Source organism: Sipha flava, unplaced genomic scaffold, assembly GCF_003268045.1.
Source record: "Sipha flava isolate LNK unplaced genomic scaffold, YSA_version1 110_pilon_pilon, whole genome shotgun sequence".
NCBI lineage: Eukaryota > Metazoa > Arthropoda > Insecta > Hemiptera > Aphididae > Sipha > Sipha flava.
This window is the reverse complement of record NW_020271727.1, coordinates 1172156-1199652: the sequence shown is the minus strand read 5'-3', so window position 1 is coordinate 1199652 and position 27497 is coordinate 1172156. Positions and strand designations below refer to the sequence as shown.

Sequence of the window (27497 nt, the reverse complement as noted above, 5' to 3'; positions counted from 1 at the left end):
TTATTATAATACTAATAATAATAAACAGTGCGCGACCGTAGTAGTAATGCGGGAAAAATGTACACGCACATAATGCTTGTGTGATTTAAAATAATATTATAAACCCTCTTCGGTTCCATTACGCGCAACGTTACATGTGCTTTGTGAGCATGCCGTACGTATACACACACAAATCTGTCACCGCTCACTTGAAAACAATTAAAAATTAAAAAAATAAAATAAAAAAAATACCTTACCCGTACAATACACATGCACGCTGCTGAAGTATTAGAATATTTCACCAGAGAATCACAGTCGGAGAACACAACAGCCGCGGGTTTTCGAGAGTTTTGTGATGTGTTATTATTAATTTTTATTATTAATTTTTCGACTTGCGAAATAATACAACTTTTTTTTTGTTTTTTTTTTTTTTTTTTTTATATACATACATGCATATCACAACAATATAATTCGTTGGTGGTTGGTGGATGAACACACGATGGACACCCTTGGAATTGGTCACTATACTTATAAAAACGAAGGCAGTTGTTAGGAAGATACAGTATTTAAAATGGTGATTTATGGGTAATAGTTTTACTGGTTTATATTATTTAACATTACAAAGTTGCAATTATTATCGGGAAAAACGTTGATTTCTGTATAACTGACTGTTACACCACCTGTTATTTCCACCGTCGAATTATATTCCGTATGTAGAAATAGGGTTTTTGGTTATTGTACCAGTCGGTGGAAAATCTGACGAGAGGTTCCACCATGACCACGTTCACTTCAAACGTAATATTATAATTATGTTATGTGTACGTTGTGCTACATGAATAAATCGTATACGAAAATAAATAATAATACGGAACTGGGACTTGTAAGGCGAAACATTTTATAATTTCGATTTGAATTGACTTTTGCTGAACATCTTTGACGTTCTTGATGTACTTAAGATCGTTTCCTACAGAATGTAAATTGGTTAACAATATGGATTTTTGTGCACGTGCTTACAGTTTTTCAGAGCGAATTTCGCGAAAAATATGGATATCGATAGAGGCCGCAGTCTAAACATGGTTTATTTTGGTCGAACTAGCTTCCTCCGATGTAGGACAATGCCACTCCATTGTTTAGCAGTCAATACGATGCACAGCCATCGTTAGGTTAGCAAAGCGTGTGTGACACAGAAATGTTTATCTGTAAGTTCTCACGGCGCGCGCGGCGTCGAAGAAAACGTGCGATTTTAATTTTTTTATTCACTATTTTCGAATTATTTATTGTTTTACATTTACACAAGGCGCTTATAGATAACGGGCAAACCTAAACGAACAGAACACGATCGCTTATAACGCTGTGGAGCGTCTCGGCCCACACATTCGTTCGTATACGTTGCGGTATTGTTTTGATTTGTTTCAATAACAATAATGATAATTATTATATACAATCTCAACGGAACACATCGTTAAAATATGATGATGCTAGTTTTGTGTTTGAGTTTTTTTTTTTTTTTTTTTTCATTTAATTCCTTCTATATCATATCATATACCATCTACACCGTTGTCATACTCATCAATATGTTATATTATTATTATATGACACATAATCGCTTACAAAAAAAAAAAAAAAAAAGAAAAAGAAAAAAAACGAATAAAAAACTATTGGGATTCTTCAAAATAATGTCCACTTAGATATTCGTATTATATATTTCTGTATAACATAAAGATATCACTATTGTTTATGAAAAAATAATTAGAGAAGAATCAAATAATATAACAATGAGCATGTATTTTGTTTCGAATAATCATTAAATTGTGCATGATTAATTGAAATTAATGATAGAAAAATTTGCAATTTATCAAATAAATTCGTATTTGAAATCCGAGTATCAGAATTCCAAAATCAGGGATTATGTTATATCACTAATCGGAGTAGTCAATACATTCAGGGTTCACGTTAAATCAATAGTATTCAATACATTAATCACAAAAAATAACTTGGCATTTGAGTAAATATCAACAATCATGTTAAACCTGTTGAACGGTTTAAAGTTATATATTGATATTCTTCACTTCCACAATGTTGATGACTTTAGAACAAGCATATTTTACGAGTATAACACAATAACTAGCATATTATACATCTTCTGTTCTTAGTATTTCGTAATGGTCTGTAGTTTTTTTTTTTTAAATGCGTTAATGATGTTTTACATTTACATGCATACATTTATAATAGCTTGTTTGCTTTCATTTCATTGTAGTAGAGTTTTCGCGTGGATAAAAAAAAAAATGTTTTTGAATTTGAAATGTTTGAAATTCCCAAATTTAGTATTCGAAAAGTGTGTTTGTGGCAAATCGTTCGGAGGCGACCTTCTCGTGGATGTCGAGAGTACACTGGGTGGCGCGAGAAAAACGGGGGGGCGACTCGAATCCGATACTTGCGTTCGGACCGTGTAGCGCCCTGCGTGCGTATTGCACATTTTATGCATACTATACGCGAACTGTTTTCCCATTCGACGGGTCCCGGTGGAATTCCTCCGGCGCACTTATAATCGTACATATAAACCGTAAAGATACGAGAAAAAAAACACGTCGGCAATCGCGCGACACCTCGCCTTTTGTGATACCTGTACGGGCGAGCGTTCGTCCCCGATTCATCTTCTTTTGGCACGTCGTCTCCGTACGCGAACGCATCCCATTGTGGCGGACGGAGGTACGTTCGGCGCGCGAATCTGTTGGATAATCTCTCGGAGAACGCGGGTTTTCACGAATTTCAATGTCCATTCATACGGCCCATCAATCAACGTGCAGTGCACGTCTACAATGGGGCTCTTTTCAACTAATTGTCAACAGGTGAATCGAAAAACACCTTATAGGCATGCACGTATGTGTGTGTGTGTAATCAGACGTACCAACTCGCATCCGCAACGTGCGCGTGTATGCGTTTGTCTGAGATGGAGAAGATAGATCGGAAGAGAGAGAACGAAAGAGAAAAAGAGAGAGAGAGTGAGAGAGAGAGAGAGAGAGAGAGAGAGTAAGAGGGCGATTGAAAGAGTACACACGTGATGGATAATAATATACGATTCCACGGGACCAGTCGCGTTAAATACCCCCGAATAAACCGCATGGGGGAGGCCATGACCATTGTACCCATTATCTCCGTCGCCGTGCCGTCGCTGGTCACCGTAGGACTCACGACGATAATTATCTCGTTTCTCTTGTCTTTTCAGGTTTTTGTCGAAGCATCCGGTTCGTATCGGTTTACACATCTTTTTGCGGCCGCGCGTACACAATGAAATGAATCACAGGTCTCCAACTGTTTTTTTTTCGGGAGAGCGGGGGAAAGTACAGATCTAAACGCACACGTTTTTCTTACGATATCCATGGGATTTTCGCCGAAACCGTGGTCCAATGGAAATGAGAAAGACATTACGAGTTGCAGGACAAACAAACACGAATTCTGTATATCCTGGTTGTGCGTGTGTGTGTGTGTGTGTGTGTGTGTGTGCGTGAACAACCGAATGGCTACTGTGTGTGTGTGACATGTTGAAAGACAAAAGTGTACGAGCGTTGGTTTATCGTGCTGTCGTCGTGCACCGCAATCGTTCGCCAAATCGTATAAGCAAAACAATTTTTTCACAATTCGTGCCTAGTCCCTAACGAGTAAAGAGAGTTCTCGATAATAATGCAATTCCGAGACGTAACAGTATAGATATTTCGCTGCGTTGCGATTTATAATCTGTTTAGCTGAATGACGTATGAGTACCCTTTACAAAACCGACCTACAACAGTTTCTGGTAACGTAAAACTTTTATAAATACAATTTAAACGAATTATATTTACTCGTACGATATGATTACTTATTAAAATATTTAGTCGAATTGTTTAGACTATAAACAAATATAAAAATAAAAATAAACATGATAAATATGGTAAAAATAAACTTTTACTTGGTATACTATTCATTTTTTAAATACACTTATTTAATATATATATATATATATATATATATATATATAATAATAAGATTTATATAGCAAAAAGCATTTTCAGTTAAGGAAACAATAATAATATTTAGATATGTTATATATACTTAAAAAACCAATTGAAATGTAACATTCTTAAAATATTTGATTTAAGATATTTTGTTTTTACAATCGGAGTTCGGAAATTGTAATTATATTTTCGTTAAGAAACAATTGTAAATTTTGACTTGAATTTCACAATAAGTTAATAAAAGTTTTTGATGTTTCAAATTCTTTTATTGAATAAAATATAAACGTGTTAGTGCCGAACAACACGATACATTCTTGCCGGATCCGTTACGATCTGGTGCCAACGAATCCGGCAGAATTTATATTTGTCACATTTTTATCATCAACTAATTTTATTTTGGGTCACACTACATATTTTCACCGATTTCGGATAATTACTGCCGCAACATAATGACACCACCGGCATGGATAAACCCGAAATATGCATAAATTCAATCTAGTACGACTAAATGATACGATGGTGTCGTTTGCGGTAAACTTTAAACTGGCCAAGTTATTTGTTATTCATTTTATGATATTTCATTTCTGCTACATACGGCGGTACAGAATTGTACGGTCAAACACGCGCTATCCGGTGCGGCAGAATTCCGTTTACCGGATTCGGCAAGAACGTATCATTTTGACATTTTTATCGTGTTCTATAATATAACGTAAGTATACAAATACATATTATATTAATACAATTTGTACACATCTTTTATTTAAATCATTATTATCGATCCTAAAGAACCGTAATAAAACATATACTACAAAAATAGCTTCCAATGAAAACAATTAATAAATACGTAATGATTTTGAAATTTCGTTTAACGTCATACGAAATATATATTTGTAAGCGTGATTATATACTTTATCATTAATAACTTTTAAATACTTTACTATCTTTGTATCGGAAATTCAAACTATATAGTGTACTGAATAAATATGAACTTTTTTATCCAAGTCGTCAACATTTATCGATTTACAACTAAAGCATTTTAACCGTAGTAATTTAACAATAAAATGAATTATAGAAAATTGTTCAGTAAATAAAACTGATTTAACTAAATTCTTACTTCTACTAAAATGTAACTGTGATAAATTAATACGTCACCAGAAGTTAAATTATTTTGCTGAAGTTGATTTATATTTCCTTTAAATAAATGTAAATTGTAATTTTTATTATATATAATTTAATAAGTAAACTTTATCATAATCAGTAAATACAATTCACGTAACAATTGATTATAATATTACAGTGACTCCTATAAGAAAATCTTTTTCTGGGTCACAAGTTCTTAATTATTCATATGATATTTTAAAAATGATTCTAATTTATTTGATAAATTTTATGTTTCATGGTTAATTTATTTATTTCAAAAAATAAAACAGCAAGAGTAAAGTAAAAATAAAAAAATGAAGTGTAATATTTAATTGTCATACAAATAATATAAAATTAAATATTTTTATAAGTTCATAAGTTATTATCAATTCATCCAAAATTAAATACTATATAGGTATAAAACCCTTGGATAATTTTTAAATGATTTTTAACCACGAATGTTATAAAAATCATTACCAATATTTCAATATACGCCATAGACCTCAACCAGTTTACAATCAACCATATAATAGACTTTTTTGGTAAAATAATTTATTTAAGTTAGGTAAACATGAATAAATATTTGTTTTTATCTAGTAACATAAATCATTATCTAAGAAAAAAATTAAAGTTTTATTCATGAAGCTCAATTAGAGCTAATCTAAATGTTATATAAAAATTAATGTTGGTGTATGTGTAACGTCATTAAACCCAAAACCTATTGATTTATCGCAAATAATATTCAATTATAATAAATCATAATAAACATAAGCTAATGAAACGATGTAGATGAATGGTAATAGTTAATTTGTATAATGATTTTAGATGATTCATATTGGAATCCGGTGGAGTCTAGTTTAAGTAACAGTTTCAGTGATTATCAAAAACAACGATGCGTGGTTAAAAATCATGATTTCCCGTAAAAATAAACGAAAACTATAACTGCTCAAAAAAATAATATTCTTCTCTTCTATCAGAGTTCTTGATTTATTCACCATTTTGGAAATCACACGGTTTGAATAGGAAGTGCACTGCATGGCTTTATCTGATATGCACCTGAATTGTCGAATATTTTTTCTTTATTTTTTCATAATTTAGGTAGAGCTCATACAAAGCGATTTCTGCCCCCGTGTTTGAACGCATGTTTAGTCATCCATGGCTTCAGACCTTACATAGATCTTCATCATCCTGACCGAGCTTATTGTTTCTAATGAACTGTATGTTTCGCTGGTTTGGTGCCAAAATAAATTTGGTGAGCCATCTGTGCGCAGGGCCGTGGTTTCAAAAACCCGTACCGTCTCGGGTTCGTCACACCTATGGCACTCGCACGTCGTAAATGTGGGACCATGTCAAAATAAAATTATAACTCCTGTGTGTGTTCATTACGAAACGAAAATTCAAAATCTATATTTTTATCATCATGAACAATACTTAAAATACAAATCGGTAATGTTTTAGTTCTTCAACATCATGGACGAATAATTGAGTTTCACTACGCTCCATTGCGGTTTTTTTCTTCAACATATTTTTAATAGACTATCGGTCACCAAGTGGTACACTTTAATATACTTACAGAAAAGAAAAAAAAAAGAAACACTAGAAAATTACTTTAGAACATCTGGTTCGTAGCAGGTCAAATAGTATAATATTCTCTCCCTTTCACGAAGAATTCCACAGCCCGTATTTTTTTATTTAATTTTTATTGCCACTGTTTGTTATGTCTCTACTCAATGTCTCTCCACTGGTCTACTATCCGTTCTATATGGTCTCCTGGACTTAAACCGATCCAAAGACACGTACAAGCGATAACAATATTAAAAAGAAAAAAAAAAAACATACACACACACGGGCATATAATATCGATGGCCGTTGCGTCGTAAATCGCGTGGCAGTAAAGTCGTCTGGAAACTTATCTCGCGTATTGGAAAAATTGTATTACGAATAGCAAGGGGAAAAAAAAAAAGAAAAAGAATTTCTAATATTGCTGACAAGCCGTGCAGAACAGGGTTTTGATTTATCCCCACAGCCACGCACATGACATTACGTAGTTGTACCACTCATGTACACGGTTTTCACGAGTATGTGTGTGTATTCACCATAACACGCACAGTATTGTTACATTTTAGATAACACCTGTAGACACAGTAGCACCTATTGTACTGATAAAATTTGTAAAAATCGGCAGATGACGAAATATCAGACGAGAAAATATGAATATTAAAATCTTCCGTTCATTCACATTGTTATTACAATATTCGCGTTGGTTTATGTTAAATTTTTTATGTCAATTTATAAACTCTACGCGTTTAATACGTGTGTACACACACGTGTCATATAAACTAATAAAATGCTGATCAATCTCAGATCTTATTTTAATAACGCTAATAACTGGTTTGTTTTCTGTTTTAATTTTTCGATTCGCATTATGTTCCCGAGTCGTAATTATAATGGTGTGATAATATGATCCCATGTATAAAATACCAACTGGCAATTACGTATTATCAACAGTTACATGATTTGCGAGACGTGTTATAAAAATTTTTCTTATGAAAAGGACTTATTGTTCGACTGTGTAAAAAAGTAAGAAATAGTTAATTAAACAGATTGATCTTTTCAATGGGTTTTATCACGTTAAATTAATTAGATGATACAATTTTTTTTTTTCTTTTAAAAGTTCTCACGCTATGAAACAATGCGGCTAACCTTCAAATATTTATATCCACAATTCATAAAAAAAGTTTTTAATTTTCAGAATTTTCAGTATTTTTGTATATTTTATATATTTGTTGTCCTTTTAGACCTTGGTAAATAGCCATAACATTTTCCTCAAAATGGATTTCTCGAAAACGTAAATCATAGTTATAATTACAAGTTATAAAATAGCAACTATATAATACTCTAATGTCTTATAGTTGATGGCTGTGCACATACGTTTAAAAACAATATTTGAATAAGTACAAATATTGTAATCAGAGAGTTGTTTTCACATTTCTAAGATATCTGTATGGCTTTTTATGTATAGTATATTTAAATAAATTTGAATATTTTGTCTATTTAGATAAAAAAATAGCAAGTTAAAATTGGTAAAAACAAAAATATAGTATGTTATTTATATATTTATGTTATAAATTTAATAGCATTTTATTTATAAAATAATTAATTTAAGATTGTTTTAATTTAATTACATCAGTACTAAATTGTAAAATTATCATATTCGATTTTTTATTTAAATTTAACCCGCTGAAATAATAAAACCTTCACATATAATTAAATTATATTCATTACACATCTGATTTAAACTTATAACAAGTACAAATTAAATTTTTTCACTTTAAAATAAAATATGTGTTGCTTTAAAATATAATTAAATACTTGTGTTATTAATTAAATCGTAATTAAAAAATTCAAATTTCATAATTATCTAACAAACAACGTAAGGGGATTGTTGGTAATTCTAATTTTATACGACAAAAAAAAAAAAATATATAAAAACTATAATGTATATTTTAAATGATATCGTCCTGAAAAATAAACGAAAATAATCCTATATTATAACAGTGAATAATCATTGAATTACAAACAAAAACTAAAAACTCAACATGTTCTATGATGATAATTGATTACGAAATACGTTAATAAGTTTTTAGTGTGACATTTTTTCACAGGATCCAACACCAAAAATCGTTGAATATGTTATCTCGTTCAAATATTCAATAAAAAACGTGTTCATAATCCGGTAGAACTACCTTATAGGAACTTGTTGTGAGTACAAATCATGTTTTTGATAGCGTTTATTGTGTTTCGTACGAATCGGTCGAAAAAACTGTATCTACTCAATTGGATGGACGGACATGACCGATTATAATTTGGCGCAACACATGCTACTGACACTCGACAAACAACGGTATGACGTATGCCATAAATTCGAGAAATAGTCGTATGTGTGACGTTTAAGTGAAGAATTTAATCAGCGACGCGCTTTGCTCTCACGAACAATCCTCGGATGGTCTCCAAGGCCGGTAAGAACTTGTGAGGGCCTCAGGGCCTCCTTTACTTGCACTTGTTTGACTAAGATATACATATTACTTGTACATATTTTAGTTCAATAAAAATATTGTATAAAAGTCTAAGCCGACGGGCCTTCTTGGACGTACGGGTCCCGAGACTCTAGTCTTCCCTGCCCTACCCTTCGCCGGCCCTGACGGTCATCAACCATCGAACGCGTCGTGCAGTTGTTTTAACAAAATTTCATTCTGCTTGACCGACCGACTAAAAATCGACATCGGTAAGGAAAGGGATGAAAGAGGAGAAGGTGGAGATCGGACCCGTACGTTTTCTTTGAATAATTATCACAACACAAAGTGTCGTCGTCGTCGTCGTCATCTCGGACGGATGCATAAAAACGCGTAGTACGCAGCGCTCAACGCTTACCGTTGTACACCTACCACACAGTACCATACCATAAATCATATACATGTATGTAATATAAGCTCACCGTTGATGTGCGTGTCGAATGTATTAAATTAACGATTTAGCTAAACAGTGTACGTGTAAATTAATACGTATTTGTAACCGAAGCGAACGCAATACACGCAGACGAATAAGGATGCGACGAGGAGAGTTGGCGCTCGTGGCGCAAAACAGCCACAGGAGTTGGGGACGGTTCGCGCGACGGTGATAAATTCGGGTCGATATCGTAATAATATACGCAACAGACCGCACCCCGACAGGTAAGGGTGGGGGTGGGAAACGATCGTAATTACATCGACGCCGAACGCGAACGGTCGGGGCGAGTGTAATACGTGCGTATATTTTTTATTTTTTTCTCCGCTTCTCCACCACCGCAGCCCTTCTCATCCCCGTGACGGTAGCGTTGTTTGCATACGCGCGCGCGCGATGTACCTGCGCGTCTCCTACATTTACGCAGCGGCGACGACGACGGCGATAAATTAAGTGGCGGAAGCCATTGAAATTAATTGAAAAGAGGAACAACGGGACGAAGCCTTCAATAAATCCATTTGGCCTGTGTTTCGTGTCACTTCTGTTTGCTCCGTGCAAACACGACGTCAGACCGGGGGTTAACCCACCACCACCGTTACGGTAACCACCCTTAAATTAACTCGGTGTTCGACGTGTACGCGTGTGTGCACCAGTCCGTATTGTGTATTATCTGTAAGCGCGCACCTAACTCGGTCTCCGGTCGGCCCCGGTGAAACCAACGACGGCCAAGCTCATGGACTACCGCGAACGCACCCCCCCCCCATGATGCCGAAGACCTTGAAAACCTTTGCCACCGGCCAAAGGCTTCTCTCCGAACCACGTTCACTCAGGACCATTTCCACCCCTCGGTAAATCCACCTATTGTTCCCCGGACGAATTTAGTCGGTGATCGAACGGCAGAGACCTTTTACAGAAACATCTGCACGCTATCTCGCATGACGCACCGTGAAAACGATTCCGAACCCTTTCCATGCAATAAAGAAAGCACGTGTGCGTGTCGAACGCATCACTGTCGTCTTTTTCGGAATCGTGACTCGAGAGACGAAGACGGGAAATTGGCCCTTAATATACTTTGCGGAAGCATATTAAACTTACGATTCCGTACGGGTCACTTTTCCGTCCGATTGTTTTTCGTTCGACCCGGTTTTTCCCGCTCTGTGCAAATGTTTGTTGCTGGTCACTTGCTAGTCAAAAAGTTTCGCGGTGAACAAGTTTCGAAAGTTCCGAGCCGGTGGTCAACAACTTATTTCACTACGCGACGCGTCGTCGGTCAAGTCACGCTGTCACGTATTTATTCGTACCGCAGAACGTACAACAAGGATTCGGTGTACCCGCATTTTTCGTACAGTGTTGTTGCGAAATAAACAAACGTATCAAACTTACACACCATTTTTATGCAAAAATACCATTTTCGATTTTAACGTTTTCCGCCGCCGTTTTTATTTTACGAGAAATTTACTTTATTCAAATTTTTTCTCGTTAAAATATTTTGTTCCCCCGCGCTTTTGTATATTATTTCAAAAGCCTCAGCGCTTAATAAAGTATAATTGTGTGTAGATATCGGTCTTGGAGTAATTTCTTATTCGGTTTTGACCTTCCGATCGTGTACAAATATCATCCGATTGTAAAACAAAAAAATAAAATAAAACAACCACACCGGCCACCGGTAGGATGATTTATTTTTGACCTAAACTAGATACATTTACCAAGAATAATTTTTACATCTTCGTTTCTATATTGTTCATTTTTGACTATATATTTTGTTACAGATAAATACGTTGGTACTCGTCATCAATTGAAAAATACGCGTGTGGTTTTAACTTGACATACGCGATAGCAAAATTTGACTGATGGTACGGATCATTAAATGATGTACACTAGTGGTGTGAAATAAATCCGGATTCTCCGAAAATCCGAAAAATCCGGATTTCGGATTTCGGATTTTAAGCTGTAAAATTTGGATTTCGGACTTTCACATAGTAGATTTCTGTATTCTAAAGCAGAAAATAAAAATTTGTCGTTATAAATTCTAATATAAAAAAACGAACATTTTCTATTTTAAATAAAAAACATTCATCGTTCCACTCAGAATCTAAAATTATTTGAACTTTAAAATTGTAATACATATTTTTGCGCTTCACTTTGTGAACAGTATTAAGTTTTAGTTATTAAAAAATAAAAAATGTCTGTATATGATACAGCCCTAGCTTGAATTATTCTGTAGGATAATGAAATGAATAATACTAAATAGTAAATATTCACTACCCAGTATACACTATACATTTGTAAATTTGGTTCAACTGTTGTATTATAGAAAATAAAAATGAAAATAAAATATCTGATATGTACAGTTGGTTTATAATTTTATATTGAAAATATTAAATGTATATTTGACTATAAGTAGGTATATTAAGTATCTATCTATTATCGCCTATCGGTTATATCAGATAGAGAATATTTTAATACAAAAATTGCGAAAAAATTGGAAATGTTAGAAGAAGATTGGGATAGATGTGAAGTTCTTGTCAAGTTATTGAAACCACTGCAACTAGCTACGACAATATTATGTTCTGAACAAATCACTATATCTATAGTAAGTATTTAATATAAACAAAAACCTTGTTAATAATTAATTTTATTGTTTAATTGTAAAAACTTTAAAAACTTGTTTATGTATTTTAGGTTCGGCCACTTATTGGAAGTCTCATCACTAAGCACTTAAGTTCAAATCAAACAGACTGTGTGTTCGCTACCATGTTTAAAAACACAGTTTCCAAAGATTTGGCTAAAAGATTTTCGATGGAAAGTGGGTCAGAGAAAAATACTAATGAAATACCGGTGAATGTATCTCAAATAGCAAGTCTACTTGATCCTAGGTACAAAAATTTAAAATTTGAACACTCGGAAGAAATTAAATACCGTATTCAATCAATTGTTCGTTCAAAAGTATTATCTGTAAATCAAATTTCGACAACTGTATGTGGCAATACTCAAATTGCAAAAAAAACTATATTAGACGAGCTAATGGGCCAATTCTCTGATGATGATGAGGACGAATTTACTCGTTATTTGTCAGAGCCTCAAATAAACCATAACGACAATCCATGTTTATGGTGGAAAGCACGGGAAAATGTATATCCTAAAATATCAGTTTTGGCAAAAAATATTTTATGCATTCCTGCTTCATCAGCATCGTCCGAACGTGTATTTTCTACAGCAGGTAATATAATTACACCCAAGCGAAACCGAATGACGCCATATCATTTGTCAGCATTGGTATTTTTGAAAAACCAGGCATAATATTAACAACTTATTATTATTTAAAATATTATTAATATTATTATAACCATAGAAGTATTATTTTCATTGTTACTATTATAAATTACTATTATTTAATTATTTATTTATAATTATTATTTCAAACTTAAATTATTATATTTGTAACCTAACCTAACCCTATTTAGGTATTATTTATTGTGTATTTTTGGATAAATTATTCTGCTACTTATAAATGTTGTTACTAATTTCATGTATAAACTGAGTTTAGGTTGTAATATCTACACGTTATTGCAATATTGATGATTGTTATTGTTATATTTTTGCTTTAAAAGTTTTCCTATAAATATATTAATTTTTTACAAAAAAAAAAAAAAATCTGTATTTATCAAGGCTTTAATACAAGGAATCCATAAAAAAATATTAATTTAATGCTTCAAAATCCGAAATCCGGAATTCGAATTTCATGAATCCGGATTTTCGAACTTCGGTAAATCCGGATTTTTCCCAACACTTATGTACACTCATCATTAAAACAATAACAAAATCAACCATAAGATTATATCTACTTTGTTATCGAACTTTATAGCATGAAAGTCTTTAAAAAATTAAACAAAAAGTAATGTAAAATTAAAGTATGAAAATAACTTTATAACATCCAAAATTGACATAAAAATTAACATTTTATTAAACTTAAAAGTATCATAATTCATAATATATATATAATAACCTACATTTTTATTTGAAAAAATAAATTCTTCTCATTTTTTTTTTTTTTTAATTTTGCTTTATCCTTTTATAAAATTGTGTAAACTAAAAATATATAGAAAGCCGATTTATATTCAAACACCCATACAGCACACTGGCGAGTCACCCGCACAAAGTTTGCGATAAGAAAAAAATGGATACAAATTATGTTAGATTACGACAGTATAATTTCCACCGATTTTAATATTATACTATGTTCAATAATTAATTCATAAATTAATTCAAACAAAAAAAAGCAAATATACGTTCAAAAAAAAAAAGAAATGCATAAAATGCATTAAAAATTATATTTTAACCAAGAACTGCTGGAAAAATGCTAAATTTAATTGGATCGAATTTTTATACATACTGTACTAAAACATAAGTATTATTACAATGAGAAAAATGCTTCAAATATTGGGCCCTAGTTATTATGAATTAGTTATACGTAGACCTGTTTTTTAAGCGGAAGACTTTTTCAATATTAATGAATTTAATTATTAATATTAATGAAAAGATAATTTTTAAAATCTAATATTTTTTTACATTATACTAGTACATGTACAATATTGTACAATCGTATTATAGACTAAAAATTATTTGATAAATAATTAACTATCAATGTTTATATTTTTGATATTTGATCTACAAAAGTATACAAATGTTTATAAAATTAAAAAGTAATTATTAAAATAAAGATATGAAATCGTTTACATTCTCATATATTCAAAATATTTAATCCATTTTATCGACTGTTTAGGTCCTATTATGTTCAACTCGCTTTCATTGAATTTTAAAAAATGTATGTACAGTAATGTTAATAAAGCAGAAGGCTATCTATCTAATAAAAATATTGTATCTGCATATTTATTTAGAACAACTATAATAAAAAAATATTTAGTATATAATTATTTTAAGCAATAGATTAAGTTACTTGAATTGTAATACTTATAATTTGTAATATTTTAAGTTGTTATTATAGTATTACTATGTGTTATAACTCATTGACCTCAACACAAGCTTTGCTTAGAGAGGTTAATTAATCATAAATTATTGTAAACTATATTTATAATTGTATCTTTGTAATTAATTGATAATATATGTGAATCAAAAAGTAATAAATATTAGTTAATATAACATAATTGTTTTAAATTCTGGATTAAATGAGGAATTTCTTACCATAATGTGTTTTTTTTATGTTTTTGTGTACACGATTTCGACCAGAAAAATTCACCCAAAAAATCAAAATTATAACTGTGAATCTGATAAAAAATTGTGTCTTATAGGTTTGTACTATAAGAGAAATCATTTAACTAATTCTACAATAGTTTTTTCAATAATTACGAAAAATTGATAAAGAGTTATAAAAAATGGCAACATTTTCAGTATTTTGGACGAACTCATTTTTTCGCTTTCATCGTAAATCAAAAAATAATCGAAGAAACTTGAAATTTTCACCAAGTGCTTGTACTGCTATGGATAGTATAATTTCTAAAACTGTTTATTGATAGTTGAAAATGTTTACTTTTTTTTTTTTTCGATAATGGCCATAAAATAATTTTGATTTGACTTTTTGAAATTTCAAAAATGTAATACAAAGTTCTTCATACATACTGTCACTGATGAATGAAAAAAGTTGAGATTATTTACAAAGAAGAAGAAAATGAATATTAAAATTTAAAAAAACATTAAAAATTATGATAATCAGCTACATTTTTGTATAAATTAAAATAAAAATATTGTTAATTCAACTATTTATAAAAGTTATGTATATGTTACAGTTAAAACCCAAAATTAATCAAAACTAGTCAATACTTTAGTCAATACTAATTTTCAATTTTCAATTTCATCAAAACTGATTTTGACTAGTTAAAACTAGAATAGAATTAACCAGGACTTTGATACTAATTTTTAACAAAAATCTATCAGAAATAAATACAATTTTTAATATTTATTATAACAAGGCAAACTATCATAGTATTTAGTTATATGGCATATATTGTGGCATAATATATGAAAATTAATTAAGATATCTTCGACCTGCTGGCGATCAAAAATCGACTATTATACAATATAACTAACAATTGTATTGATATAAAATTCTTTAAAGACTAAGTATCTTCCTTTAAAATTCATGTGGAATAAATCGTTTCTCACGTAAAAAAAAATATTTTATGTAACTCTAAATACCTCAACAGTGTGCATTTTCAAAACAAATAATGACAATTATACTTATTTACTTAATAGTATTATAAAAAGATGTTTAAAACTATTATATTTTTATATCACGTCTTCTTTTTCTATTTAATAAGTTATTGTCTCAGTGTAGCCCACCCCAAGTCTCAATGTGCCCCATCACTGGGGTACATTGAGACATATTGATTTTGTTTTGAAAAATGATTACAAAAAAGCAAATTTAAAAAACTACATAGAAAACAACATTATACTAAAATTTACATTAGTTTAGGAACAAAACAAAATAAGAACTGTTTTTATATAATTAAAACTGAATGAGATATGTTCATTTGGAAATTGAATGTCTCATTGTACCCCTTTCTCCCATATTAATTATATTATTTTTTTTACAATTTAATTTATTATATAGGTAAATGGTTTTCACAAATGAATTAATTTAAATATTTTTCTTATAGAACACAGATAGAACTAAAAAAAAATGTACGAGTCAATTTTGAAAATGCTGCCCCTACTAAAGTGCCGCTCTAGGCTAGCTCACCTATACCTTGAACCGGCCATGGGCATATAGTTAAACGACAAAATGAATCTGAGTATAAGATAATAGTTCAAACATATTTAAATTGCTCAAATTTTTATTCTTCTCTCACACCATCATCTAATTTAGGAACTTTTATTGTTGACACTACATTATACTCAGATGAATTTATAATAAGTGTTACAGATGTAAAATATAAATGTTATTTTGTACCTATATCATATAAAAAGGCAATTGTAACAACATTAGTTCATAGTATATCTGCTAGTTCTGCTAGTTATTTGTATAAAAATTGTTAAAATTCGGTATCTATTTTATTTATTACATTATTATATTTATTTTATTGATTTATTATATCTAAATATACTGTAACATAATTATGTATGTAAATATGTTTATAAAAATAAATAATATTTGATCTTGAAAACTGTGTTGTAATTATAATACCTATAGGTTGTTAAGTACCTTCTGCTGTCCTGTCTTATATTTATTTAATTTTAAGTTATAATACTACCTACATTAATATTTCAAAGGTCAGTAAAAATTTATGTTAAAAAAAGATACCTACTTAAAAATCTTTTAAATTTTTGTGGGAATTAAGTAGAGATTTTACAAAAATCTCAGTATATCTGATGAAATTAAAATCAGTTCAACAACCAGATTCTTAGATTCTTGGTTCATAATTTTAACCAGGATTCATCAAAATATTTGATGCATCAAATATTACACAATATATTCAATATACTCACTATATTTCTATATCGATAGTTGATATTAACTCTTAAAATCGATGTTTAATAACCTTTAATTCGCTCAATTAATATATCTGATAGGTAGGTGGGTTTACTATTGCGTAGGTTAGGTTGGTATGTTAAATGCGTAAAGATTGTGAGCAACAGATCGAATCACGGGAGACGATCAATTAATATTTTTTGCATTTTCTCCATATTAAATAATAACTTGCATGCAACATTATTGTGGTGGTAACAAAAATGTATAGTTGATACAACTAAATAACTGTAACTAAACCTGAACGGTAATAACAACTAAATAAGTAGCTGTCGTTATGCTAACTCATAATTTTAGGCTATATTAACTATTTAAATGATTACCACAACTATTATTTTTTTCCGTGAAAAACTAGTAACAATATTGAAGTCCTGGTTAGTTTAGATGTAATTTGGTTTTTAACTGTAACATACATGTATATGTATATCGAAAGATTGCCTTCAATTATTCAATCACTTTATTTTTTTGAAAAAATATCATCAAAAATAAAAATAAACTGTATATATCTGGACTTGGGAATTATTTGATATGATTTAACATTGAAAGTTGACTTTTTAAAGTTATAGAAAACATTACGTTTGATTGCTTTTGAAGCAACTGTGCATGGCTTTACTGCCAGGGGACCATTTTTTCATAATATAATGGCCTGGAAAAAAATCAAGAGTACTGACTACATCTACTCGTTATTTAATAAGTAAAATATTTATAAAAAAATATTTAAAAACTTTTATCAAATATGCCTTACAAATAATCTGCATTTTTGACTCTGCAAAGGAAAAAGTAGATTTTTATATATAACGTTTTCTTGAAATTATATTATTTTGAATAATAATAATGAAAAAAAGACTATCTTTATAAATATATAAAATTTAATTTTATCAAAAATATTAGTTATTGAATAAAAAACGATGATGTTGAATTTTTAGGAAAAAAATCATTTTAATTATGGTTCGATTTCTGCTTATGATCGCAAGAGCATAATAATTATGCTCTTTTGAATTATTCAAAATGTCCACTGTTCCTATTAATAGCATAACAAAACTTACTGTAATTTATATATCTAAATTTATTTTTGTAGAATATGCTTAAAATTGTAAAAAAATGACGAAATAATTTTTAATCTATTAATGTATTAATAAATTATCTATTCATATCATATTTTTTCTTCTATATAATATTTAATTTCAGAATTCAATTCGACAAATATAAATATTTTAAACGTTTTATTAGGTTCTTATTTTTTATAACAATATTATTTATATGATGATATTTATTGTATTATTAAAACGATTCCGTCGTATAAATGGAATAATAAATTAATTTGGGTATTGATATTAAAATATTCAATCTAAAAATAGTAGTGCACTCGAAAAACAAACGATGGATTGAAGTGCGTTAAAAGTACAATCTTATAATAATGCATATTTATGATATTAATCGCACCGGTTCTTTCAATAGACTCGACCCGTCAGGTCTATATATGTTTAACGGGTAGACGTATAACATTTACATACCTATAATGCAATAATATAGATCGGAAATAACGGCAATTGTTTAGTATTGTTTTCCAAAGGTAGCGCTCCCGTCATTATTTCCGGCACACGTTTCTACGATGGATATTCGAATTGATTAAAAAACCGTTTTGAAATACATTAGTGAATAGATTGTTATATCTGTGTGTGTGTGTGTGTGTGTGTGAGTGTGTGTATGCATTCTTATAGGGTTTTCGATTTATTGGCAAAGTCACAGAGTCTACAGATGTGTAAGTGACAATCGTCGCGACGATCGTGGCAAAAGGGGTGACACGTCCTTTTTTCCTCATTATCAATACGTGTACCTATACACGCAAGATGAAAAGATACTCGGTCCCCGGTGGAACATTTAAAAAACAATCCTTCATTGTCTTATTATTATTGTTGTGAAATGACGATTGTTCATGGCAATTTCAAAGCGCTCGGTTCTTCGTCAATTAGATTCACATTCATACGGAATCTAACCGTTGAACATTGCCGACAATAACGCAATAGGAGACCGCGATGAGGAGGAGCGCACTATATTATATTTGTATTAGAATATTATTATGTTATAGTGTACAAGTGTGACGTTCGTAATTAAATCGTCCAACGATATGTTAATATGCGATTTTATTATAATGCATGCATAACATTGTATGCTTTGTATAATCAAATGATTCATTTCCACGTCATGGAGCAAAGACATAAGAGAGATCCCTTCTCATCACGAAAAAATAATATTTAATAACGATAATTCTCAGCTCTCTCTTTCTCTCTCTTTTTCTCTCAATATTTCTCTTTCACTCTGTGTCTTTATTTTTCCGTTGTTTAGACAGGAATCGTTCAAAACATACCGTGGTGGCACGACAATTTAAATATAAACCGTAACGGATTAACGAGCACTGTGGTGTGTGATAATTAAATATAATCGACATTTTATGAATTATGTATCACTTTTATTCGGTTGCATATAATTGTTTATTTCTTGATCTACAATTCACAGTCATATTATATTTTAAACGAATGTGTGCATTGATTCCGGATGGTCCCAATTTTGTTCTGCGGTGGAAAATTATCTTAGACAAATAAGAACTAATAATTTCCTATATAAGACTGTTGTTTTGTGTACATCTGTAGTGTTTAAATTCCGTTTGGGAAGATATTCAACACTACGTTGGACACTTGAACAGTGTAACATATAAACAATATGGTTCTACGAAGGTCCAAGTGCTCGAGACAAGATTCGAGACGATTCATTTCCAAACCATATTCATGATGTCAATTTTCACCGAAGAAAATCGAAATATCACTCAAACCCTAAACAAATCAGCTCCCTAGGGTCATTCGGTTAGTGTCTTTCAGTTAATCACGGTGTCACGTTTTCAAAGAATCCGACGATTGAAGACCAAAACAATTAAGAACAACAGATGTAAATGAAATGTGTGAGTGTTTTTGTGTGTATGTATTGCATTAATCTATTGAATATGGTATGGTACAGTTGAATAATAATAATACGATCAATGCCACAGACGAAATGAGTGCGGCGGTGGTAGTGGTGGCGGAGCAACCACTTTACCGAAAGACCCTAGAAATGATTATGTCAGCCAGATGATTTTTCGATTTTCTACGCATCCGCAACGTGCGTATATAGCGCTGAATCGCTGTGTATAATAACATAATGTAGCTGTATATACGTACAATGATCGGCTATTATGATATTGATGGGATAGTGTTGTCAGGGACAGTGCGTGCCGTCCGAATGATGATAAATGACTGTGCAGGGGTAGGAAAAACATGGAAAGGCAAAAAAATAAATAAAATAAAATAGAATGCGAAAAATACACGCTCGTTAACCGCATATCGGAGGGTCAAAAAGTTCCCTTTCGTTGTCGAGACGACTGTTTTTACAGTGTCCCGTCGTTCGATTTACACCGCGGTGGTTAGATAAAATATGAAGGACATTACGCAACTCTCACCCGTGCTTTATTAGATAATTAAGTACACCATTAACTTACCGGGGTATGCGTTATATCACACATACGCATTTTTACTTCAAATAATCATCTAAAGCATAAAATTAGAAGTTGCAAAACAGACGAGTACGAAACTATTTTAATAATTCAAAACATTATGACAGTTTATCTAGATTTTTGTTAAATAGTATGTTTGTAATAATATTTAACTATCGTTTACTGCGTGAATTAAATAACACAGACTGCCAATAATTCATCATTAAATTCATATAAAACATAGTAAAATATAGGGAGCATTTAATATAACTCATAACATTAAACGAATTATTAGTATTTTTATTTTAAAATATATTAAATAAAATTATAAACATCGGCATGATTATACATTTTTTTAAAAAACTTAACTAAAAAGGATAAATATCTTATAATAAATTTATATATATTGTAACTTTAATGTATAGTTTAGATTCCATATAAATAGCTTAATATATAAATAGTATAAATAGTTCCAATTATTTACATTATGATTGCTACTTGGGTCGAGAAGAGTCAAATTTTGATTTAAAATTATATCAGTAATTTTTAATTCAAATACAATAGCATTAATATATAATTATGTTATATATATATTCGTCTATTTTAGTTCAGTATACAATTACTTATACCAGGGATGGGAAACTCGAAGTTACTAGAGGGCCAATTTTTAGAAAATTTAAATCTAGCGGGCCAGAGCATAGAAAAAAAAAAAAGAAAAAAAAGGTCATTCAGAATTTTAATTAGCATTTATATAAATGAAAATAATAAATTCAGCACACACGATAGCATAATCCGAATGGTATGAAGAAACTCACCAGTGGTCCACCCCTGACTTATACAGTTATACTGGTGTTACAGTATTTTACTAGATAGGACTAGATAGGGCCCCATTTAGCCCGTTCCTGGCATCACAATTGTACTTATATAGTTCAATAGACATAATCGATCAAATAAAATTTAAAGAATTATTTTTTGATATATCATAATATTTGGTATTGAAAAAAATATCTCAAATATTATAAGAGACGTTATACAACGATTTTTCAACAAAATAAAAAATAAAGATTATTACACTTGAATTTCATTATTATAAACATAGCCCAAGTTTTAAATGTAGATAACTTGAAAAACTTATGATTTTACTTTTAGTTCAAATATTATATTGATTTCAATACCTGTTTTGTTTAATTTTTTTTTTTATAATCCAAGTATATAAAAACCAAATCAAATCAATCTATAATTGTTATACATGCATAATACACATTAAAATTTGTTTGTAAATCTAAAACAATTTGTTTTTTTTAAATTAGACTGATTACTGATAAATTTATAAAATAATATAAATAAGTAAAAAAAAAAAAAAGCTAAAAAAACTGTCTCTTCATATAATAGAGAATGATTATAAAACTAAGCATTAAAAATAGCTTAAATTCGTATGCTACAAAAACATGTAATTTTTTAATTTCCAACACCGTCATATAATAGACATTTTTTTTTAGTCTTTTATTACAATTGTAGAACATTTAATGGTAGGTATAATGATACTGCACCACATGAAGCAATGATTAACGGCATTTTCAGATTTCGAGTGTATTACAGATTTTTTTTCAAAAAAAAAAGTGTAAAACACGGTTGCGTACGTTCGTTATTGGCGATACCTTTTCAAGCTACATGATTCCGTACGATTTTACCTGATTTTTAACTACACGATTGCGTACGAAGTTTTAAACGTTGATGCCAATTTTCATACCGGTATTGGTGTATACCACATGTCTATACGAAAAAACTTAAAAAAGTTAATAAATACTTTGTGTTTTATTGCTTTTATTACCAATGTCTATTGTTAATGATATAAAATCTATCAGATATAACGAAATTTCGTTATTTCCGTTCTATTATACGGTATTTTCCGAGTTTCAGTAAAAGTAGTAGGTTATATATGTCAAGGAATCTAAGTTTAAGCATTTTCAAATAATTGATTACCAATAATTTCATTCAAATAAAAATTGTCGATTTTATTTATTTATTAGTTACTTTTCTTCTATTTAGCTATCCTCATTTTATTTATTATTTTATTAATAATTTTTTATTGTGAACTATTATAAAACTGTTAATAAATGTATTCTATATTTTTTAGACATAATACGGTTTAGTAAATTTAATAAATTAGTAAAATTATTAAATTTGACAACGTTGCGTGCAATTTCATATGCAATCGTGTTTATTTTTCTTACCCACCTTTTTGTTACCCGTCTACAAACGTAAGCAATCGTGTTCTAGCCAAAAAAAAAAAAAAACGTATACAACGATACTCTACCAGATAAAAAATATTATAATATTAGTTTTTATTCTATTGAACTAGACAATATTATATTCGATTGAAACGTTCGGTAAACGTTTATGAAAATTAATAAAAAAAAACTCTTAAACGTGACAGGCCGTATTGTCGAGGTGTCGACGGAGAAGGAAACTAAACTATCGGTTATTGATATCATAACGTATCCAGCGTGCGACTCGTACGGTTAGTGGTTTTTGATACGCAAACAGTGGCCCGTTCCGAACGCGCGTATCAAGAGGTCACGACTTCGACGACGCGTAAACGCGATGCAAGTCGGCCGGTCGTTGTCAACGATCACTAGCGCACGAGTGCATACAACTTGTGCACGTATACACTAACCTTATAATAACGTACAGCACAGTATAAGTGCATCGGTGATACGAGTGCGGCCCACTCGTCGTGTCGGGAAAAACGTTTTATTCCGATCCGTTTCGCATAACAAAAACGTATTTCGTTTTTTTTTTTTTCTTTCTTTCATCCGTATATTATTATTATTATTATTATTGCCTATTCTCTTTCCGCTCGTACGGCCGTCCAAACACGACGTACAACAATAATGATAATAGTATAATAATGTATTCGTACGCACTCCGCACAACCGTAAATCGTTTTCAGAAGGTATCGCGTCCGGTAGCGATACAGTTATTATAATAATACAAACATACGTACAAATGCACTCGTACTGAGCGTTTGAAACAAAACATCCGAAAACAATAATAACAATTATACAACAACATTATCCGCGCAATACCACGTGCCCCGCGCGTACCAATAGTGTTGCGCGCACGAGGACCTCTTCACTCTTTTGGCCACATGTCGCTCGCGCGCGGTTGTGCAAAACGTTCAAACATCAATCACCCGTTACACACACCGTATTGCACGCGTATTGTGCACGTACGCGTGCGCGAGTTTACCAATGTAAATCGTGCATAAGCGCCCCCGGCGTTTAGGTCGAAAGAATTTCAAGGTCCTCGTGTAAAACCCCTCCGTGGAAACCTCCTGAAAACAAGGATTTTTCACCAACACTGTTTTGCGCACCACAAACCGATGAGCTCAGGTGACCGCTTACTCCTGCCGCGAACGTGGTGCTGCGGAAAAAAATTTAGTCGCTCGGTCCGAAAATCCCTGTGGCTTTTAATTTATACATTTGTTCCCTATTCGTCTGGACACCATCTAATAATCCCTTGTATGTCTATGTTTTCCGGTTAATGTTGTTACCCAGGTGTTCGGATGTTTCTGTATATTGCAGTTGTCATAGAGCTTGTAAATGATGCATAACGAAGTGTGAAGAGTTTTTTGTTGTATTAACGTGTAAAAACGTTGCATGGATGTGGCTGTAGGGTTTTCGATTTGAAGTTATGGATTTTTTTTAAAATGTCAATTTTCAGTTTGATTAAATGAGTTTTGACGATTTGGATGTAAGATCATGTAGTGAACGTTTTCTATAGTTGAAGTCAGGTGTTCAACAAAAGTTGAACCTAACTGTTTTTGATTCGTAAATTCTCATATGTTAAATTAGAACATTTTATATTTCGTAAAGAGAATAAATAATATGCAGCGATATTAACTTTAAAATTAATATTGGGCAAAAATTGATAAAAAAAAACAAGATACGTCACTATTCTTCTTTTTCAGTATTCAATCCTGAGATTGGTTTGTAGCAATTCTCCACTCTTCTCTGTTACTTGCCTTCCTCTTTGTCTCTTTATAAGAAGTACACCCTTGGTCCTCTATTATTTGTTGCATATATTCCATTCGTGGTCTTCCCCTAGCGTTTTTTCCTTCCACGTCACTATTAGCACGATTTATTTGAACCGATTTAGTTAATACCCTAAGAAAAAGTAAGTGAACAATTTGCGTCGGAAATACGCGAACCTCGTTGAAACGTCCTTGATAATGAAATATTATTTTTTCATAACGGACTACGGAATTAATTAATTAATATTTTAATTCTATAATATCGGCTATTATACAATATGTGTACGGGGTTTTAATGGACTTTGCACGTATACTAAATACATTTTTTTTACCGGATTCATTTTACCCGTTACTCGCTATCTCTCTCTCTCTCTCTCTCTCTCACTCTCTCTTTCTCTTTCTTTCACTCCTTTTCTTTTTCTTAGTCACTCTTTTAGTTTGTGACAACGTCAGATTTGGTCATTTGATAAATTTTCTATTTTTTGTCGTCTGTTCATTTTGATTTTGTTTTTGTTTTATTTGGGTTATTTTATTATTTTTATTATTATTATTTTTTTATTTTTTAACCTCTCACGTCATAATCGCGCACGTGAACTGTCGTGTCGCAGTCGTGTTATCTCTTCAGGAAACCCTGTTCCTTCCGGACGGTCGCATACACACCACTAATGATTGACCGACGACACAGTCCACCCTCTTTCCACGCTCTCTGCCCGCCGTACGACGACGGGAAATTATTGTCGAGACATACTGTCACGCACCACGTTTCGTGTCCACTGCAGTTATTAATGCATTATTATTATATTTATACATATATGTGTGTATGTGTGGGTGTGTGTTTATGTGAGTGTATGATAAGAGTCAAGTAGCCGAAAGAAAATATCGCAAGTTTGAGCGTATAATAATAACATATATACCTACGTTAGGGGCTAGAGAAATAATTCAATTTTGATATATAGCATTATGAACCGGACGAAGCACATACACTGACGTCGTCACCATTTGCCGTTAACCCTAATATGTTCTAAAGGAAAACTTGAGTCATTTGAATGAAATAATCATTTATTTAATTCGCTCCACGAGAGTGTAAATTAAAGACGGACAGTTATGAACAGTTATATATGTACTACACATTTATCGACATTTAAAATTGGCTTAGTGCAATGACACATTTTTACTCAAATAATATTATCAACAATGAAGCGTTACACTTTTGTACGGTTTTTAGCTAAACGTTTCCATCAAAATAGATTTAAAAACCTATAGTTTATCTTACTTATATGCAACTATTTATTTGATGTATTTTGGGTGAATATTATTTAAAAATATAAAAAAACAACAATGAGAATGTTTTCACAACAGTTACTCTGTAAACAGGCCATCTGAAAATAGGAATCTACAACAGTTTAAAAACATAAGCGCATTACTGAAGATAACTGAAAATAAAATAATATAATTATATATAAATAAATAAATAAATAAATAGTTTATATAAAATAAATAAATAAGTACGTAATCTGGATCATTATTATATGTACAATGTTTGAATTAAAAATTCATCATCAGGCATATACAAGGTCAATAAAATCGCAACTGATTATGAATAAATAAAGGAAGGAATGCAGTAGAAAAAATTGGACGTTTTATATAAAAACGTGTTAAAAAATATAAATACTTCGGTTATTACTTATAATTATTTAAAATGCATTGATGTAAGATATTATTTTTAAAATGGGCTTGTAAATTTAAAATATTAATTAATTTAAATGAATTAAATTATTTTTCTTCTTTTCATTGTGTTTATACAACTCCTCTTAAACTGAATTTATATAAATGTTATTTTGGATGAAATAACATTTATAATATTACAATAATATTTAAATTTTATATATTTATGCAATTTAATTTACTTTGTATAAACCGGATGATTTCGAAACGATCGTACATTATAAAATTATATATTAAATTGTATACTAGTATTATATAATGACGTTTTAAATAAATTTAAAATTCTCAAGAACGTATCGCATGTCGAAGCTATAAAATACATAAAACACTTATATGCCATCACCGATTCGTAAAGTTTATAACAAAAACGTTTACATCGATCATCATTCAATTACAATGCCGAAGACATAAATTAGAAACATTTATTCAAAGCAATTAAACCTTGTTCCGACGAAATCGATCGGTACCAATTGATTTGACGGTTATAAAAAATGTTTTTTTTTTCTTAAACGCCTCACAAGAAACGGTCGAAAACAAAGATGAATGTGCAGAACTCACGAAGGACAATAATATCATAAATACCCCAAAAGTGTTCCATAGACGAAAAGCCGATGGGGTTGGGGTGCGCGCATAATTGCGTGTCCCTCCATGCTTACAGCCTTCTTTGAGCCGTCCGTCAAATCGCCCATATCGCACTCGGAGACACTCGGACAGGGATTATTTTTGGACGTAAAATCCGTCGTCGCGACGTTCGGAACCGAGCGCGTCTGTCACTGCCGACGGTAATATCGTTACGCTCATAATGCGACATATTCGTTTACCGCGCGCGTTGCACGCGGCACCCCAACGCGCACCCGTCTTGCTAATTATTGCTATACAGAACGTGCGGCCGCGGTCATTTGGTCAGCAGACGTCTCCGGGTCTCCGCTGTGCGTCCTACACGGGCAGCTGAAGTCGCGCACACGTGCGCCCGTGTCTATTTCAAGCGGTAAGGATCGCGTGGCGAGGACAGACGCCCCAAGGACCGCCGGTGACCAGACTTCCTGTGCGCTCGGTCGA

General features: G+C 31.4%; 2 protein-coding genes across 2 annotated transcripts in view; one reads left to right on the top strand and one right to left on the bottom strand.

The window, feature by feature from the left end:
- Positions 1 to 27497, bottom strand: part of LOC112688135 (PR domain zinc finger protein 16-like) — a 94495-nt gene that overhangs the window by 60756 nt on the left and 6242 nt on the right. The window lies entirely within an intron of this gene.
- LOC112688146 (zinc finger BED domain-containing protein 1-like) lies at positions 12183 to 12955 on the top strand. Its single transcript, XM_025561212.1, has 2 exons — positions 12183 to 12204; positions 12294 to 12955. The coding sequence occupies exon 2, from the start codon at positions 12366 to 12368 to the stop codon at positions 12909 to 12911; it is 546 nt and encodes a 181-aa protein (XP_025416997.1). The 5' UTR covers positions 12183 to 12204; positions 12294 to 12365; the 3' UTR covers positions 12912 to 12955.